Source organism: Pteropus vampyrus, unplaced genomic scaffold (genome assembly GCF_000151845.1).
Source record: "Pteropus vampyrus isolate Shadow unplaced genomic scaffold, Pvam_2.0 Scaffold34, whole genome shotgun sequence".
Classification (NCBI taxonomy): domain Eukaryota; kingdom Metazoa; phylum Chordata; class Mammalia; order Chiroptera; family Pteropodidae; genus Pteropus; species Pteropus vampyrus.
In genome coordinates, this window is record NW_011888815.1 from 3,097,859 (window position 1) to 3,117,646 (window position 19,788).

At 44.2% G+C, this 19,788-nt stretch overlaps 1 protein-coding gene across 1 annotated transcript in view; it reads left to right on the plus strand.

The window, feature by feature from the left end:
• The window catches only part of MCTP2 (multiple C2 and transmembrane domain containing 2), a 141,615-nt gene extending 122,237 nt beyond the window's left edge, over window positions 1-19,378 (plus strand). Inside the window, exons 19-22 of the mRNA XM_011357278.2 lie at window positions 8,809-8,918; window positions 12,156-12,265; window positions 16,291-16,388; window positions 18,567-19,378. Coding sequence (XP_011355580.1) covers window positions 8,809-8,918; window positions 12,156-12,265; window positions 16,291-16,388; window positions 18,567-18,635 — 387 coding nt within the window. The 3' untranslated portion in view covers window positions 18,636-19,378. The remainder of the gene's footprint in view (window positions 1-8,808; window positions 8,919-12,155; window positions 12,266-16,290; window positions 16,389-18,566) is intronic.
• The last annotated feature ends 410 nt before the right edge of the window (window positions 19,379-19,788 follow it).

Sequence of the window (19,788 nt, forward strand, 5' to 3'; positions counted from 1 at the left end):
AAGGATGAAAAGGGGTAAAATATGACGAATAATCTAAATATCGTAAAAAGCGTACCTATAGGAGACCTGTCATTAGATGAAATTGAAGATGTGCCTTCTCCTTGGTGTATCAAATGCAGGTGAGACGTGGCCGAGGAAGTCACAAGTAAATCAAGTGAAATTGCTCTTCCTTTGGGTTCACGTCCGCGCTCTGTGGGGTGGTCACCCACTTCAGGGCCTGTCACTTTCCCAGCTGTTGCTGGCACCGCTTTCAGCTATATGTCTGTGTACATCTGTCCTTTCTCTTCCCCCGGGAGAATCTCTCAAATCTGCTGCTTTTGTTGTCATTATGCTTTCAGACAAACCTTCTGGAATAAAATGAAAAAAAAAAAAAAAGAAAGAAAGAAAGAAATGCCAGATGAGATGCTACTAGCTTAATGGACTTCAGTCCCCTTGAACCTGTGGGTTTATGGGGCTCGTTATAGGAGGCTCGAGGAGGAGGAAAAGGTCAAAAGGCAGAATCTCGAGAGTTAAGTATCCAATCTAAAATTCCCAGGAAATAAAAATGAATTTAAAAGCACTGGCTCCGTGACATGAACAGCCTTAAAATTAATCAAGAGAGCCAGATGCTTTTGCCCATTTGAAGCAAATTGGGTGAATTACAAAGTAAATCTTATTTGTTGTGCTAAAATGATCATTAATAGGAAAATAATAAAATAAAACAGTAAAATATTTCTTAAATGTGAATTGACCTTTTTCAGAATAAAGTCACACAGATGCAACTTTTTTCTTGATGAATTTACGTGAGTGGCTTCTGGGTGATGTCACTCCATGAACATTAAAAACACTCCTAGCCAAGCTAATAGGATGTTTTACCGAAGGAAACACAAGTCTTAATGAAATTATTTTGAACCTACACTAGGAAAAATTCTAAATTTTAGTAACAAAGGCTTAAAAATAAGGAAGATTTCTTTCTGTTGGGCCAAACATTTTTAAAGAGGTGACCCACAGAATAAACTGCCCTTCAGAGATCATTGTGACCCACGTATATCTGCCCATCTGATAAGGTCAGCATCCCACAGGAAGACAATGAAGGAAAAATGGGGTTCAGTAAATTAGCAGGCAACAGATTGAGACCAGTGGCTGTCAAGGTCTAATCTTACACTCGGGTGCCTCGCGGGCTATCTGGGGGCCTGGGGTCTGGAGGTGGAGCCGTCTGGGCTGTGCTTAAGCCTCTCTGGGCAAAGACGGCTGAGTTGGAACTGTAGCATCTTCATGGATGAGCCTTGGAGCTACTGCGTTCACGCAGGCGTGGCCCTCCACACGGTCCCACCCTGAGGCTGTCAGTAATAAGACCCTCCTCACTTTCGCCGGGGCAGTTTTGTTCTTGAGATGCTTTGATTGTAATATTTATTTTCATAAGGTCTTTAATGGCCACAGCGTGGTCATGTTTGTTTTGCTTCCTTGATTTTCTATTTCTATGAAGTCTTGTAGAGGAATAAGCCTAAAACGGAACTTGGACTCCTATTCATGCCTCTTCCGCTTAGCACAACCCTCCTGTTGGTAGAGGACACTGGCGAACCTCGCCGTCCTCGTCCCTGTCTTTTCTGTCTTACTTCTCTAAGACATTTGGAAAGTAGAGGGATTTTCGACTTCAGACTTCCGGAGCACACATCATCCACATCCATACCACAAGCTGTTATTTCTTCTCCATGCGTCGCAGCCTCCACAACTGAGATGTGCCCCTCACTGGCCTGCACACACAGGCACCGGGCCACTCCCCTCCCCCTGCACTGCATCGAAGGGCTTACCCACACAGCCCTTCTGGCTTCTGTTGCGTGTTAGACATGACAGACCATGCTTCTGGGAACTGTTACACACCCAGTGAGAGATGAACTGTTTACAAATTATAAACACACAGCCATTTCCTTCCAAACCAGAAGAAGAGAGTAAACTCCTTTCTATCCAAACTATCCATCTTGAAAGTGACACTCCTTAATTGCCAGCGCCCCTTCCCACCAAATACCATCACAGGCAACTGTGGAGATGAAAGCAGGCTGCAGGCCCTTGGCACAACTTCCTCAGGAGATGGACGCGTTCCCATATTCGGCCTGTCTCCAGTGCACAGACCAGGACACGGTCTGGGGTCTGTCATACCTTTATTGTCTGGAACAGGGATTGCTGTAAATGACATCACCGCAGCCTCTCGCCCCTTCTCGTTGTTGAAAGCCCATGGTGGCGACCTGCGTTAGAAACCAAATTAGACTCCACAATTTCGCCTGCCTTCCTTTTGTGTGCTTTCAGTTAATAGCATAAAACTTTCAGGAACTAGTTTTTGGCTTTTGGAGAACTAAAAGTACAAACAAAACTTTGAAGAGAGGAGATGTTTTTTCTTTCTTATACCTGATAGGCCACACAAGAAATTGCTTGTTAGAAGTATAGTTTGCTGGGGACCCTGGAACACAGATAATGGCTAGGGTTCAGCCAACAGCAATCAGCTGACATTTCCTATTTGTATTAGATTCCATACGTGGAATTCTTCTACGTGGACCTTATTTGTACGGATGGATTACAATGAAAATTGCATTAATTTTCTACACAGTAAAGGTCAGTAATTGAAGCATGAACCAAGAAACTATTGTGCAAAATGCTGTATTTCTACTTAAGAAAGGTCATGCAAAGCAATAATATCTTGTTTTCATTGTGGAAGGTATAAATACTTGCATTAGAGTTTCTTTCTTTTTCCAGCCCCACAATTACTTACATAGACTATTTCAGCATTTACTATTAACACCAGGAAGAAGAAATCATAAGGGCATGTAATAATAATAAACCTGCCTATTGCTATCATAAAAAACTTCACAGTGATGACTGCATTGCGGGTTGGTTGGTTTTTAGCTCGGCTCTCAGAAACAGGGCTTGAATAGGATGATCAGTGAGTTCACAATGGGGCGGGGGGGAGTTACCCTTTCATATTAATTATGGGTAAAAAAAACACATGGATTTTCTTTTAAGAAAATGCGAAATAGCTAACGCACTTTTGTTGATCGGTCGTGGAACATGTTATCATGAAAGGATGCCAATAAATATTATAGTATATCCTCTTTTCACAAGTTAGGATGTCATTATGAAAATTTACATACTTTTTAAATTGTCGATTTCAGTATTTGAAAATAGTTTCCATCATCCAGACTGATTAGCCCACTCCTCACTCCCCAGGGAGAGCCTTCTTAGAGAGAGAAGCACGTGGCATATGTCTTCAGAAGGAGTTTGCTGTAGATTAATGTGCATAGTCCTTTGGGTGAGCTGGATGGGTCCATCATGCCTCATTCCCTGTGTTTTCTTGTCTCCAGAGAGAGAACTTGGTCTGTAGTATGGCACCCGGGGGAGACTGTCGTTCTCAGAGGAAGTCTCCTTACAATCCAATAGTGACAGTAGCTGTGCTTATGATTCCTTTTTGACTTCTTAAGAATATCCAAAACAGCAAGTTAGTTTGATTAGTGATTTTTTAAGCTCTTGATATTGACTGAGCAGTGGTATGTTAAGATGATAAGGTGTGGTATTTTTAAGAAGATAAAAAAAAAATCAAAGAATATCTCTGAAAGATTAACAGTAATTGAATACACACACATTTTTAGAGCCTATGCAATCTGTATATACAAGGCATATTGCAGAGGACCTGCTTATGAATAATTTTCAGGGGAATAAAGTAAATGGCCATTCTGATTTAACTGCTTTTAATTTGATTAAATATGATTTTTTTTTTAGTGCCGAAGCGATTTAATTGCTAACATTTCTACCATATCATCTTAGCTTCAAGATTTTAATATTAAAATGGAGTCCAGCCAATTCTTAATTATCAGTTTATGCATGTTTGAATGAGAAGGGATTGGCTTCCTTATTTCCTGCAGGCTTTTCTCTGACACATCAACTAGATCAAGTTTTCCTTTTAAATATGAAACCTTCATTCTTAAAAATATTTTGGCTTCATTACCTTTAGAAGTAATCCAGAATTAATCCAGAAGTGATTTAGCAATCTTACCTTTCGAGGCATTATTTATCCTACTTACTGTCAGGCTCACTAATATTCCTAGTACTTGTGGATTTTCTTTGAGATTTCTACTTTGAAGATTATACTTGGTAAGGTACTCCCAAATATTGTGAAATATGATATAGTAGAGTGGAAATTGGATGGATTCTCTCTCTCTCTGTTAGCTAATGTGAACTGTCTAACGGAAGGCAGTCAGAGACTCTGATTGCATAGACTGTAACACATCTAGATGTTTAATTTCCTATTGCCTGAAATTTTTACATCATGTTAATGTATGCTACATTGGCTATTGTATCTTAATTACCCACAAGTCATTGTTTTTCGGAGGATTGTACCTGTTCCTCTTGTCTTTCTTAATGAAATTCCCTCTGTTTCAGTGTGGTTTGCCTTAAGTCCTAATTATCCAATGAATTAACAGATAATTAATAAATAACTTACAAGATAATTGATAGAAAGGTAGGGGACACTGCTTTTTTTTCCTGAAGGAGTAATAAATGACACAAAAGTAATAATTTAAAGCAAGATCATTTTGAGTAAGAGTTATGTAAGTAGTTACATTTATACAAATACTGATATTTATAGAATATTTACAATTTGCAGGCAGGCTGTTTTTATGTGCTTTAGCTCATTCAGCACTCAAAACAAACCATTAAATGAGATATTATTTTCCCTATCTACAAATGAACAAACCCAAATTAAGAGAATTTAACTTGATAGCATAGTAGCAAGACTCAAATCCAGCTCTTCTGACCTAAATTACATTTATTTTTTTTATCATACCAGATTATTATGGAAGAAACACGTCATTAACTTATTGGTTCATTTTTCTGCATCATTATACATTTATAGAGTGTTTTCTCTGCATGAGAGAAAACACTGACAACTATAAACAAGGTGCTCAAAGTAAATACTCGGAGCGAAGTGTGATTGCTGCCTTTATCAGAGTTGGTACACGGCCGTGGGCAGTGCAGAGGAAGTGAGTGGGTGACTCGTGCGTGCTACAGGAAGTGGTGTTTGAGCCTCGTCTTAGCTTAATAAAAATTTCTGGTTGCATTGCTCGATCACATAAATATTTTTTCTCTCACCCTCCTCACTTCCCCACCTCAAAGATAATTAAATGACACAGGCAACTAGATCAGCAACTGCAGCTCGTTGTGTGCTTAACGACAGTCCTATAAACTTAGAGAAAACCATTAGCCCCATTGCCTTGTGGTGGCGTGGCCTCTGTCGGTTGGCTCGGAGAAACTTTGAATGAAATCAGTCTTCCCAGACTGAGAGTCTAAATTCCAAACATATATTTTTTTCTAAATTATTCCCAGTTTTCAGTTGTAGTTTATCAACACCTTCCTCTTGATACTGATTTTCATTCCTTTTACTCTTTCCACCCTCTTCTTTGATACCAGATGAGATTCCTGTTGCAAGCCCAAACCATGTTGATAAATACCAGTCCCTGTGGAAGTGCTTTGCGTAATGAACGGAGACAGAGAGCAGTTTAAAACCGCTTAAAAAATGATACTGATTCAAAGTCCAAACGGTCTGTTTTACACTCACTTCCCAAAGCAAAAATACTACTTGAGAGAGAAGTACTCTCCTGAAAGAGTAGTGATTTTCCCCCCTTCATTTTAATAGCATCCACCATGCATGGAGTTGACTCTGTGTGTGTGTGTGTGTGTGTGTACGCATCACCATGCACACACAACACATCTCATGGGAAGATGCCCTGAAGACAGTTCCCAGTGCAGTAAGCAAGGATTCCCAGAGAATAATTTTTAATCTTGTACACCAGAAATACTGCTTTATATTCTTTGTTATGACAGATGTCGAGAGGTTTTTTTTTTTCTCATGCTAAATGCCGCTCAATCTATTTCTGATCTTTACAATTTTTCAAGTTTTCAGATTGCAGGCTTTTAATATTCAGTAGGATGAAACAGACCAAACATACTCCCGCTTAAAGTCTAAAGTTATATTTTTTGCGTCTTTATTCTAGATAGCTGAAATTACTGGGAAGATTTTGAGATAGAAATTTTGCATTGATCCTTTTCGGGAATCCTGTGTATCCTATGTTTTTTCAAGTTCGTAACAAAAAGTAAAATCCATTCTTTCTCAAATCTAGCATCTAAAAATATATGTTTAGCTACAATTGTATTATTTGTCTCATCATACCGGTGGCCATTACTATTTTTATTATTCATTTCCCTCTATAAATTGGAAGCCTCACGTGTTAAGAAAAAATGCAAGCACACGCGATAGCACTTCTGTCTTTCTGAATGAATCACTGTTACTCTTCCTTGGAAATCTGGTGGCAGCAGCAGATGTAATGTTGTGTTTGCTAAACTGTGTTACCGCCACATTCCCTGGTTCAATCTGAAATGTGTAAATAAAGTCAGCATGGTGCAGCCAGAACTGCCAGATGATCTCTCGTGTAACAAAGTCAACATGAGTGGACTTGTCTGGGAAGATCATTGCTTTTGAATCTCAAATTAACCCCAGTCTTCTTTAAACTAGACCAAAGGTTCTTCATCCTTTGATGTCTTTGCATTCTCGAAGGGAAGGGGCTGACGTGTGTGAAGCACCTAGCGTATGCCAAGTGCTTTACGTGGGTTATGATACGATCTCCTTTCCACATAGCAAAATGGGAACTCAGAAAGGGTAAGGCACTTGCCAGGATCACCAAATTAGTAGATGACAAGACCTGTGTTGAACGCTGTTCTTCCTGACTCCATCGCCTGTTATTTACAAAACATGCAGGCCTGCGGAGTCGGTACATCATATGGTTTATTTCTTTTTCTTCTAATATCAAATTCATTAAAAAGGGAAAGAATATTGTGAGCATTGTTTATTATATTGGTGTACGAACTCATATTTTCTTTACAACCAGAACATCAGCATTTGGGTGTTTCACTGGGAAAAAAAAAAATGAGTTAACTGAAATAGGAAATTTTTATGAAGTTGAGCCACATGGAAATTTGAGGCATTTACCAAGCAATTGTTCTGACCTAAACTCTGTGCTGCTGAAAAGAGGAAGCCACTTTTGCCCTTAGGGTCAGATTCCCCCATGCTTTCAAATCCCCCCTTTTAAGCATGAATCCTGCCGTGGCTGACAGAGACGGCTTTTCACCATCATGCCCGTTAATAGACGTTGGTGGGTTGCTGAGTATGAATCGAGTCCTCTGGCTGCATATCTCATTTATAATGCCAACCGCTTAAAGAATTAGAGCTAGTAGGAGAGAAAGGGGAACAAGGAATTTAGAAGTAGGGGGAAGAGGTAAACATGTCTCGTTCGTTGGCATCGCAAGAGGAAACAGTGAGCCTGGCTTTCCCTTCTGTGGAGAATGGTTGGGTAAAGGACTGCAGACCAGATGGTAAGAAGTTACTCAAACCGTCCCAGCACGCTGTACTGGACAGGGGGTCGCAACAGTCCGTCCTCACCTTTGCCCCTCTCTTTGGTCTGTTTCAGTCAAGTATCTTCCTAAATAAGGGCAGATACAGGAAGGGACGTTTGTGCTTTTTGACATATTTCCCGTACTGGTGCCTTTACCGACAATCGCTGTGGGCGAGCTGGTGGGCTCCCTCTCACCCCATTCGTGGGTCCACTTCGATGGAACGGAGAATATAAGATGAGGGTGAAACTCACTCTTTTGCTGCACAGAAGGTTATCATAGAAACGGTCTCTTAAATTCAGACGCTTTTGCTCAATAATTTGGTACAGTTCTAACCCAAGTAAAATTCTAGATAGGAAAAACGTTTTGTTAGAGTTACTTGAGGTTTTAGGTTTCATGTATTAGATGTAGTGACTATGATGACCCAGCAAGGCAAGAGCCGAGAGGACACTAGCTAAAGCCCATTAATGACAGATTTCCTAAGGGAGCTAGAATGGTAGCAGAATATAAGAAATAGTGTAAAAATCCCACTGTTTATGAATCTTCTTTCCTCCATTTGAGTAATTTCTAAGTTATTTTTATAAGCATTTGCTACCTAACATGGTAAGACACATTTAAGATTTTCTATATTCAAAGTAAAGACAATATTCTTGGAAAGCTGAATTCCATTTCACATGAAGAATTAGAGATGGAAGAACATGGACTTATATTTGCATAAAATTTCATAAGGAAAAAATGATCAATTATTGGGCATCCTCCTTAGAAATCACCTGGGTAGGAAGCGGTCCTCTGCAATGTACTGTCTGGTGACACTGTCGCCTCTCTCCAGCTGCTTGCTCCAGTTTCAAGGTGGTTGCCAGAGGATGACCGAAATGTTCGTTAGGCCCGCTTCAGTGGGTTTAAAACACAATGAAAATGCAGCAGTATTTGGCTAAGAAGCCACATTACTAGGGAACATGTCATCCAACATGCACATTGTTACCTGCTAGAAACACTTCTGAAGTATCTGATAGGAGGTGGGGAAGACGAACTGGCAGAGAGCCTCTTGAAGACAGAGAGGGAATCAGGGTCAGCCAAACAGAAGGAATTTCAGAGTTCCCTGACATAAGCCTGAGCTCCCCAGGGAAGTGAAGCTCCTGGAAGCTCTTGGGAGTGCCACGCAGTACCTCATGACGCTGAGGTAGCATCTGAGGCTCGCACACCCCGAGTGGTGGCATCTGAATGAGTGGGCAGGGACGTTGTGGAATCAATAAATATTTAAGTTGTGAAAAATGTAACTGACCTCTTAGAGTCACTCTGTTGGTAATAACCACGCTATTATACCACGGTATAGGAATTTCTATAGCAGGGCAATAAAAATAAAGGAACTGAGTTGAGTCTTGATTTTATGTCTCGTAGGAATCCGAGAAAAAAGGCTTAATTGAAAGAATCTATATGGTACAGGATATTGTTTCAACAGTTCAAAACGTCTTGGAGGAAATCGCTTCTTTTGGAGAAAGAATTAAAAAGTAAGTTCGACATTTGGGGTGTGGTGTTTGAATTAGAGTTATCATCCACAAGGACAGGTGGGGGTGGGAAGGGTGGGGTCAGAAAATACAGAAACCAAGACCGAAAGCATTGGCGTCAGGCAAACGCTGTTAACTTTGGTTGGTTTCTTCTTTGTGCTTGTCGATTTCACAGTTGGGCAGTGCCTCAGTCCTGGGGTGACCACATGGCCCAATTTACACCAGTCGCCCCAGTATAATTATTAATGTTGCCCCCTTGCACTCTCGAAAATATCCTGGATTGGGTGATAAACTAGATTAAAAATTAGATTGTTCTACTGACACATAAAAAGAGAAGCAGATCTGCTCTAAAGGAGCCTTTTTCATCAGAACCACAGAGCACAGTAATGCCTTGAGTGGGCAAGGTCTGACCAGCCCGGAAAGAGCTGTGGGAGAGAGACAGACAGACGGAGGGCAGTTCTGAAGAAGCAACAACTTATCAGCTTCTCTGAGAACTGGAAGAGATAGCTGGGCACAGAATTGATGAATGGGGGCTCCAGTAGGTGGGAGCCCGGTGCCCAGGCTCAAAGCCCAAGACTATGCTACATCCAGGGAGAGGTAGGAGGTACAGTACGTCTGTGCCACAGGCGGTGGCAGCCGCAGTGCCTTAAGATGAGGCAGATCATACAGGGCCTTAGTGGACGGAAAATGTCAATGCAAAGAAAAGCTGAGGGGTGCGCTGGCAGCAGCGGATAAGAGGCTGTGGAGCAGGGGCCAGACTGAGGGAGTAAGGGCCGTGCCGTTTGGTCAAGCTGTCCCTGTGCTTGGCCGTCTCCCACAGACAAATGTGGCTGCTGTGCAGTGATAATGGTCAAGGAAACGTGGCTGATGAGAGGAGAGGGCAGAGGGATTTAAACAGGCCCCCACTCCACAGGGCTTTTGAGGGCCAGCTGTGCCCAGCACAGCTGCGGTGGCCATGTCTGAGACGTATTTTCAGCCATGAACAGGGCACTGTTCTGCCCAGCTGCAACACAGGAAGGCTCAGCTCCTATTAATTCTTTGGCCATTCATTAGTACAGTGACCTTAAAGTTCCTGCTGGACATTCAAGCGGGGCATCATGTGTAACTCTGTTGGAATTCCATTGTAATGCAGAGCTTAAGGACCAGGAAAACTTTTACCCAACTGTTGGCAACTAGCAAATGAATAGACTTACATACAACTGGGGGAGCAAGGCCTCCCAATTACTGCCGGGGCAGGAGGACCCCCACCGTATTACATTTACATGGAATAAACTGTTCTTTTTTTCTACCCGCTCAAATACTATACAGATTTCAAAGGTACATATACATCAGGCTAAAACATTAATCAACAACTAGCGTTTCTGTTGTCTGAGGCAGCAGCCAGCACGGAGCAGAAGGGTGATTCATATGATCTGTCCTGTCACTGTGGAGCTGTGACTCCAACACTGTGAACTTGAATGGGTAGGGAACCCTCCATGGGAGAGATGCCGAAACTGAGGCAGACCGACGACGGAAAAGCCATCCCTGCCAGTGTTCCAGCATAGGCCTTCGATGGCACATCCACAGGAAGTCGTACTTCTCTGGCTAGGAAGTGATGTTAAGAAATACTAAGCACTGGAGCTGAGAGAGCAGGTGACATGCAGTTTCAGTCATGGCGAGGACCTGGGAAGGATACATGGACGTATCGTGTGTTTAATCTAAGAGGGACGAGTTGAAAGGGACCAAGAATGCAGACGGAAAACCTAAGGAGAGGGCCAGAGGCCTGGAGCGAGGAGAGGGCTCACAAGTTAGTGTGAACACCAAGCCCACGTGAAGGAAAGCACCACTGTGCGTTGCAGAAGGACAGTCCACAGCATCATAAATCCAGTTGTTTCTGTTTTCGGGTAGAGGGGTCGGAGGACTTCGTTTGCCCCAGCCTGGGGAGTGAGGAAGATAACGACTCCGCGGACACACAGTGGTCACCTAGGGGGACAGCCAGTTTGGGGGCGGGGACTAGAGGAGGACCACCCTCCACCTCACCAGACTGGGTCACAACCATTTTTGTTTCGTGTTCTAAAATTTTGAAAATGATATTCTTAGGACACGATAGTGAACCTGAATAGTTGCATGAATGAAAGGAATTCATCGATTTTTTTTTTTTTCATCGATCGGAATGTTTGGCTCATTTGTCTCATTACTGCCCAAATCAGGGATTCCCTTCTTAGAATTAAGGGAGTTCCCAAGTCAGGAAAATGGGAAAAATCTACGAAAACAGGTAACAAATTGTTTGCTTTCAGAATGGAAAGCATTGGACCGCACGACGCTCTGTGGTAAGAGGGCCTGGGGAGCCTGTGAGTGTTAGAGGAGTTAGCGTCCAGGCCGGGGGCTCCCAGGCAGCGTCGCACAGGACGGTGCTGGCAAGCACCCTTTTCTCTCTCAGGCTCTTACACGGAGGGCCTTCAACACGCCACCCTTAAGGACGGGTCAGTAGACAAGTACGTGCGCGAGGGTGAAGACCAGGAAGAAGGAAGAGTCTAGGCACTCACAGGCCCTTCCGAGGTCTTGGGTTTACAGATCATGCTCTGGGATTGTGCAAGATTTCCACAGTGTGTTGTTCAGTTGCACATCCCAGGCTCTATCTCGATCTCCATTTCCACACAAGTCAGAGCAGGCGTTCGATACAACTAAAGGAGCCCGGGCCCCGTGAGAATGCGCGGCGGCATCGCCTGCATTACCTGTGGCTTGGTTTGTAGTCACATGCTCCCCGACCCATTTCAGGGCACTGTTCATCTTCTGCGGGAAACGAGTCTGGAAATCCGAAATATGTTGCTAGAAAACACCAAAGCACTAAAGCACTGTGATAATAGCCTTCCTTTCCTAAATATTTACTGGCATCTGCATGTTAGTCGAAAGAGAAGTATTGACTCCGAAGTGACCTAAAGTAACCCCTAGTTTTGAAAATCTTTGTACATAAGCCATCATGACAATATTGCAATGTTGAATCACTTTTGAGAGCCAAAGCCTTCTCTTGGGAACTGTCAGTTCCAAGAAGTTCAGTGGCAGTTGGTCTGGTGACCTCCTGAAGAAGGTTTTTCCAGCACCCAAGCATTTTTGGCCAACTTTCATCTCCCGGTTTTTAAAGAAACTTTTCCAGTGGGTTGTTTTCATTTGTATAACTAAGAAATAAGCGTGGCAAAATGAACGTATATAGGTAGCTGTTCCGGCCTCCGAGGGCCTGACATTGGTGTGGTTTGTCTGCAGCACGTTTAACTGGACGGTCCCGTTCCTTTCCTTCCTGGCCTGTTTGATCCTGGCGGCGGCTACCATCACGCTGTATTTCATTCCACTTCGGTACATCATTTTAATCTGGGGTAAGTTTGGCACGGTCATTTTGCTAGCAATCAATTCCAGGTAAGAACCAATTACTCATTTTTAAAGGGTGACTATAAACTTTAAATATGCTCCTGTTGGCAATTAAACAGGAAATTAAGGAAAGCGCACGGCGAACCAAAACTTGCAGGACTTCCCTGAAAAGGCCCATGGCGTGAACGATCCACACGGCTATTTGTAGGGCTCTTGCATAACTGCGATTGAATAAAAATGGGATCGTACGTGTGATTTCCCTTTGGCTTTCATAGTCATAAGTTCTCTTGGATAATGTATTGCGTGGCCCAGTAATTTTGAAGGAATACTGTCATTCAGGCAGTGAGCAAACACCTGTATCTTGCTCTTTATATTTTATAAAAGTAGCCAGGTTGCTCCTGACCTTTCATCTCTCCTGGAGGAAAAACTAACCCGACCCAATACTGAAATGCAGAAGCAGTCAGGGGAAAGGAAGGGGCACTCGGTGGTTACGTAACCAGGGCTACAACGGAAAGGAAGCGACCCTTTACCCAGGGAAATGGCGTGCCCGTGTAAAGTCAGGGAAATGGCGTGCCTGTGTAAAGTTTGGCTACTTTTAAAAGGTAAGAACAAAAACAGCGAACTTGAAATAAACTTCATGACTCGATTTACTATGCCAGCTGGCAACTGGACAGAACACACGCAGCTTTGTGCTTTGCGAACGTTTGCATCTGTTGCTGGGTGGGCTCTGGGCTGATCTAAGGAGAGCCCGCTGCAGTAAAGTAGTTGTTGGAGAAGCCGTCGGCACTTCTTCTCCTTCTTCACAGGGGTTCATGTCGGGCCGGATTTTATTACTTGGCTCCGGTGATGACTGCTGAGTCCTCGACCATCGTCACCGTTAGGGATCTTGGGAAGGTGTCCCGAGAGGTTACGCATAGGAGACACCGTGATGACGTGCGTGCATCTTTTTTTTTCTAGTTTTATTTGATTAGTTTCAGGTATACAGTACATTGGTTAGCCGCTATGGAAAACAGTCTGGAGGTTTCTCAAAAAATTAAAAATGGATGCGTTTGTCTTTAAGCAAAAGCCGAGAGTGTGAAAATGCAGGGTAAAAGCTATCACCTTTCTAAAACCATTAAGTGTAGATCTTTTCATAGAGAACCCATGAAGGTAGAATCCTGATGTTAAAAAAAAAAGCCAGACCTAGATTTTCAGAAATGGGAAAAGTCATAGGAATGTAGAATAACTTCTGAAATCTCAGAAGTAGAGCGATCTCAGGAGAGCACAATCCGTTGGTTCTCTGTTTTGTTCAGGAGAAGAAACCATGACTTAGTCAACTTCGCATGTCTTGACAGCACGGTATCTCTTGCATGGAAGGTGCTGAGCGTTTGATGCAAGGACGGCTCCCTTCCCTCACCCCGCCAGTGTGCTGCAGTCGGGGCTACGTGCCAGTCCCTCGTATAAATATCTGAAGAACCGTGCTAGGATTCTGTTTCAAGTGGTTATTCTGCATTGGCCGTGTGTATAAAGCAGCCATTCAGTTTTTCCTCTCTGACTTTCTCCAAGTGATTTCTGTATTTTTTTGTTTGTTTGTTTTTTGACTGACGGGCTCATTCTACTCCACCAATAGACTCTATCTGTGATCTGAGACCATTCAATAATCCCTTGGTATTTGGATCCCACTTACTTTTTGGGGGGCGAAAAATAAATAAAATCCACAGCAGATATGCCCTCTGTCTATGTGAATCGTTTGGGTTAAAAATCTGAACGTACGCTGCTGGATGAGGCCCCAGCTTCCGAGTTCGTACGTGTGATCACGTGCCTAATGATTAGCACAGCTTCCGAGTTCGTGCGTGTGATCACGTGCCTAGTGATCAGCACAAAGTCTCTCTGTCGCTGCCTCTGTTGTCTTCTTGGCTTATTGACATCTACGGGGATGACGGTGCCTCCTCTACAGTTGTGGAATCTCAGATTACAGAATCCTCTTGCCTATGCGGGCCAGTGCGATTCTCCTATCAACCTAGGGCAGGTCTTTATTATTCAGATGTTACTATGAGAAATCTGAGGCACAGGACTGGTAGGCGATTTGTCTGAGGCCACACAGCTAATACATGGTGAAGCCAGAACTGGGGCCCAGCATTATTCCTGCCCCATAGCCCTTGTCCTTTACCCCACTGCCCCTTAAAGGTGACCAGGCAGTGCACGATGTCCTGTTGACACTTGATCTCACACAGTTACTGACATTCGAGCTTGTGACGCCTGAGGAAAAAAATAAGATAAGCTTTTGAAGCATGCAATCTGAGTGCCTTATAATTTTTATTCTGACTCAGTTTTTCAAACATAGACAGTCTCAGTGCATTGTGGACTACTTCTGCCCTCATTGGTGCGTTTGAGCTACTGTGCAGGTTTATAATCTTCTCAGTAGCTGAGAATGCAGTGTTTTGATCGGGTGTGATATTATCCCTGCCTTGCTGTTCATTGTAGAGACTCCAGATGCGCACACTATATATAATTAACAATAGAAGCTATATCTTTCCTCAATATGTCTTTGTCTCCCTTTATCATTTTGCCTTGCCTGTTTTCTTTTGCCAAAAAGCCCATGCTACAATTAATGTCTTTAGAATAACACAGTGAGAGTTCAGTTTAAAGGAAGGCTGGGAGAAATTTTAGCTGAAACATGAAGCTTGCTTTGGGGGCAGAGGAAGAAAGACAGCACAGCTTTGACTTGAGAGAACAAGATCACTTGCAAGAAGTCTCCCCAGACCGACTACCAAGCTGCCATTTACTTGCGGACAATGGCTGGCTGCCGTTTGCGAAGCCGATGCAAAGTTGACTTCCTTTAAAGAAACGACTGGAGGTTGGCATTGTGTCAGGCACAATGCCATGCAGGAAGTCCCATCTTTAGATGAAAGCAAAATAATAGTTAATGAAATAAGAAAAACCTCAAACCTTGCACGGGTTGGGGACAATCGAACAGTTAAATGTTATGTTGGCTTCAGAGTAGGAGCCAGTCAGGGTTAACACCTCAGGTGGGGCTGCATTCCGCATCACCCGGATTGACAGGGGCTTCAGATATGATCCTTGGTAAACAAGCACTCTGTGGCAAAACTTCGGAAGGCTGCTTAGTCTTTCAGCTTCTAAAACTCAGCACGAAAAGGGCTGACATTTGGCGAACAGACCCCAGTTCATGAGCTTGCATACAGGCAAGGAGCAGAGTAAGGGACAAAGGGTGGTTAGAGGAGGTCCCCTCTGATGAGGAAACCATGGGCAGAGCTTGCCCTGAACATCCCCAAGCCCCCAAGGCGCAGCCATCGAAGACATCGGAAACGCTGGACTCCTTTCTCGTCATCGTTGTCCTCGGCCGAAATTAGCCCGGACGCCATTGCCTAGACAAACCCACGCACCAGTGTTGTGGTCCATAAATTAAGTTAGCAACCATAGTAAGATAATTTTCCAATAATAACTTTTCACAGTTTCCTGCAGCCTCAAAGTACAGTCAACATGTCAAGTTCTGTTCTGCAGTGAGCCAAGAGAAACCTGTGAAAACGAGTCGGAGCGGGGAAGATAGATTTCTGCAGCTTCTCTTTAACAGCAGAAAAACAGCTCCCGCCCCACACCCCCCACCGCCACATCTGGCCCAGAGCCCCCAAGCAGAGACTTGTTTGGGCTAATGAAGGCCTCTTCCCACTTGGGACATCTGTGTCCCTAGCAGAGGAGGCTGTTAATCAGTGTGGCCCAAAAACCCAATGAGCTCCACAGTTTGCGTGCGAGTTTCTGCCACCCCGCTGCTGGGACTGTAATGGGGTTTTCACAGCTGAAGAAGGCAGAGCCCCTCTCCGACATTCCCCCTCCTCCCTGCAAGAACAGGCATTTGTCGTGATTCCACATGACAGCAGCGTGGGCATGGCTTGAGGTCCAGTAATTGTTTTCACACTAATTTTTACTTGTGAACGCTGCTCCCCCACCCCCCAGTTAGGTGAATTTTTAAAGAGATGATAGATGATAGATAGACACACAGACAGATAAAAAGATCTCCCATGTTTCTATTTTTCAGGCATAAATAAATTTACTAAGAAGCTTCGAAACCCCTACGCCATCGACAATAATGAACTCCTAGACTTCCTCTCCAGGGTTCCGTCTGATGTTCAGAAGGTATGTAATGAGCGGTCACCACCAACAGGGGCCCCAGCACGGAAGTCTGGCCAGCCCCAGAGCCCGAGGATCACAAGGCTGTGCCTGTGATTAACCGAGATAAAGAATCAGGAAATCCTTAAAGAGGACTGGCTTGCAGGGAGGCGGCAAGAAAACCTTTGTCCCATGCATGAGATGATTGGGGAAAATTATCCCGAAAAAGAGCTCCTTAAGAATGACCCGGAACTCATGCTGCGCGGCTGTAATGCGGTGGCGTTTGTCCCTTTTCTGATTGCCTGCCTCCCCCAAAGAGGATACGATGGGCTCGGTGAGCGGGAGGTGGTGCGATCCAAAGCTGAGGGAGGCCCGCTTATTTTTCTTCTCTTCCGGATGGCAGGCATTTTATGGGAAGTAAGGGACAAAAGGATTAATCTTTTTATTCTTGTTTGCCCCGATTATCTCCTCAGCCTGCCTTCTATCTCTCTCCCTCTGAAGACTTAGGGATGCTTAGGGCAAAGCCCCCACTTACTTTAATACACAGAGAGGCCGAGACGGCGTGAAATGATTTGAGATCAGTCAGAAGTATTATTCATAGGTAATGGTCGCTTAGTCCAGTGGCGTCCAGTTTCTGTGGCTGTGGAGAGATTAACCATGGCAACAATGCCAGAAAATCCCATATGGTGGCTCGATCTGAGCCCCGTACGTCAGGATGCTGTGAGCCCAGAGGAAGCGGGGCTCGGGCAACAGTATCGGTCGAGAACGCAGTGGCTGGGAGACCGTAGCGCGAAATATCGTGCCGGTCAAAGACGCAGTCTCTTATTATTTGAGAGGGTCCCAAATCAAATAGCGATTTTCATCTCTGAGCCACTGTGACATAATTGGTTCCCCGGAAGCCCTGGGTGGATCACGGGGACATCGGGCTGAAGGGCCCGCGAGTTTCCTTCCCCTTTATCCCGAGTTCTAGAGATTGAAATAGACCCCATGATGCTATCTTCCGTTCACCTTCATTTTACGACAGAATTATCTGTTCAAGTGCATTCTGTAGATACGATTTACTCCTTGATATCTGCACTGCGTGATTACAAAGTAGTCACCTGGCCCTTGCTAGTTTCGCATTGAAGATTGACAGGTATCTCGTCCCCTGCTCCCCTACGGGGCCTTCACAAAACACGATTAAGGAAAGTGTGCCTTTTTTATTTTATTTTTTTTACCTATATGCTTTCTACCAAGTGCAGCTCACCTTATGTGACAGGCCTGACGTCGTTGGGGAGTTTGGCATAAATGCTCAAAGTGCTGAGTACATGTGGTCTGCTCCACAATCTTTTAATACAGCCATCCCACCATCAGCCCATCAAAGCTCACACACCAGAGCGATAGGATTGCAACGTACCATCACTTGAGTGGCAGTGTGAGTTTCTGTCTGCATCCTTGAAGAATGTAAATTGTCATCAAGCCCCTTCGCCTCAAGGACTGTCTGCGCACGGTCCAGGCACCAGCCTGCAGAGCCGCCCTCCAGCTGGAGCTGGGTGCGTAAGGAGGCACACAACGACAGAGCACTGGAGGGGGCTCGTGCCACAATCCAGGAAGACCCTCCGCGTGTCGCCAAGAGCACTTTCCAATAACACAGTAGACACTGTGCCACGGGGGACTCCCCAGTTCTCACATTTATCACAGATGTTTTAGCCATTGCTTTAGAAATGAAATTCATTTTAGAGAGAAATCTATGTAAGTCTGGGGCCAGTATCAATTTCAGCATTATTTCCCTCTCTGGCAAAATAAATGTATATAATTTGCAGAGATTTTTCTCCCCAACATTTTAGATACTTTTAAATGGATAATTCTGAGTAAGTTGCTGTATCATATACTAAGATAAACATTCCCAAGAGGACGCATTATGCTTACTTATGGTGGGAACAGGCACACACAGAATTAAAACCCTCTAGCTGTGTGGAGAGCAGGTAGAACCCCATGCATCTCATTAGAAAAATCTGCTTTTAATATTTTGGTTTCGAGAAATGATGCATGACTTCTCAAATCCTTCCTGTAATTAATCCCTCCATGTTCCTGTGTTTAGAAAATGATTCATTACCTTTGAACCTTCCTCCCGTTGCCTCGGTGTGTCCTTAGGGAGCCATCAACACACACTGTGGCGAGCTAGGGTTACCTTACTGCCTGCGTCACGTCTGCTTGTTTTCACAGGTGCAGTATGCGGAGCTGAGACCCTGCAGCAGCCAGAGCCCCCTTCGGAAGAAGCGCAGTGGTCTCTAGGACGCGGCCTGGGACACCAGCGCCCGGTTCTGTGTTTGGGTGATTAGACCAATACCATCACTCTTTCAGTGGTACCCGTGGTGTTATTCTGAAATGCGTGTTGTGTGGCGCCCTGTCTGTATCCCCACCCCCTTCTTCAAGTGCACAGAGGTACACACACACACACACACACACACACACACACGTGGGCACATCCACATGCATGTGTGTCCTCCTTGCACAGCGGGTCAGCCCAGCAAAAAGAGACAGTCCAGAGACTGAAAGACGAACATCCCTTCTCGTACAGGAGATAAAGCAGGGCTGCCGTGGGTCCAAGCATCCTCGAGAACAGCCAGGAGGCCACTTGGATTCGAGAGTGACTTTGAACTCGGTTTCACACCTCTGGCAGCTTCTCATTAGGATTCGCTGATTTTCGCTCCCCAGCCCTACACTCCTTTCAGATGACTGTTCCTGTCAGTCAGCTTTTTTTCCCCTCTAAGTTAACCAGTCTTTGATAGCCACCATATACTCCAATAATCTATATTACAAACAGACTTTGAAATAATTACCAGGATTGATTAGCCCAAGTCTTTGGGAATCGTCCAGTCGTGGTTACTGAAGACCTGTGTGTAAAATTTCAGTAAATGAATCGGTGCTGGACGCCAGCCTCCATCACGGTCCGGTGCTGGCAGCGGCTGCCCCAGGAAGGGCCAAAGGGAGCACTCACCCGAAAAGTGAAGGTTTCACGGAAGTATTTGGTTGCCTTAAAACACCATTTTTTCCTATTTTACTTTTTGCCAATTTCCAAAATAAAATGTGAATGTTATGGCTTCAGGAGGAAGGGAGAAGGAATGAATGAATGAATTCTGAGAATATTTAGAAAGGTAAAGACTGAGGAGCAAGGGACTAAAAACTGTGGCTGCTTACCTGATTGTCATAATCACTTCCTTTGCCTGCGTTTTTGAGCAGAAAGTAAAAATGCTTTAGCAGTCCAAATTGATCTTTTGTTCCTCTTACCGGCATATGAAGTTTACCCACAATAAAAATATAACTCAGAGCCCCATTCCTAGAAAAGTGTCACCTTCAAGTCTTTTCAGAGTATCTGATTCCTACAAACCCCACCGTTTCACAGTAACACACCCCCAAGCAGAAATCCCAACTTTGCACATATATA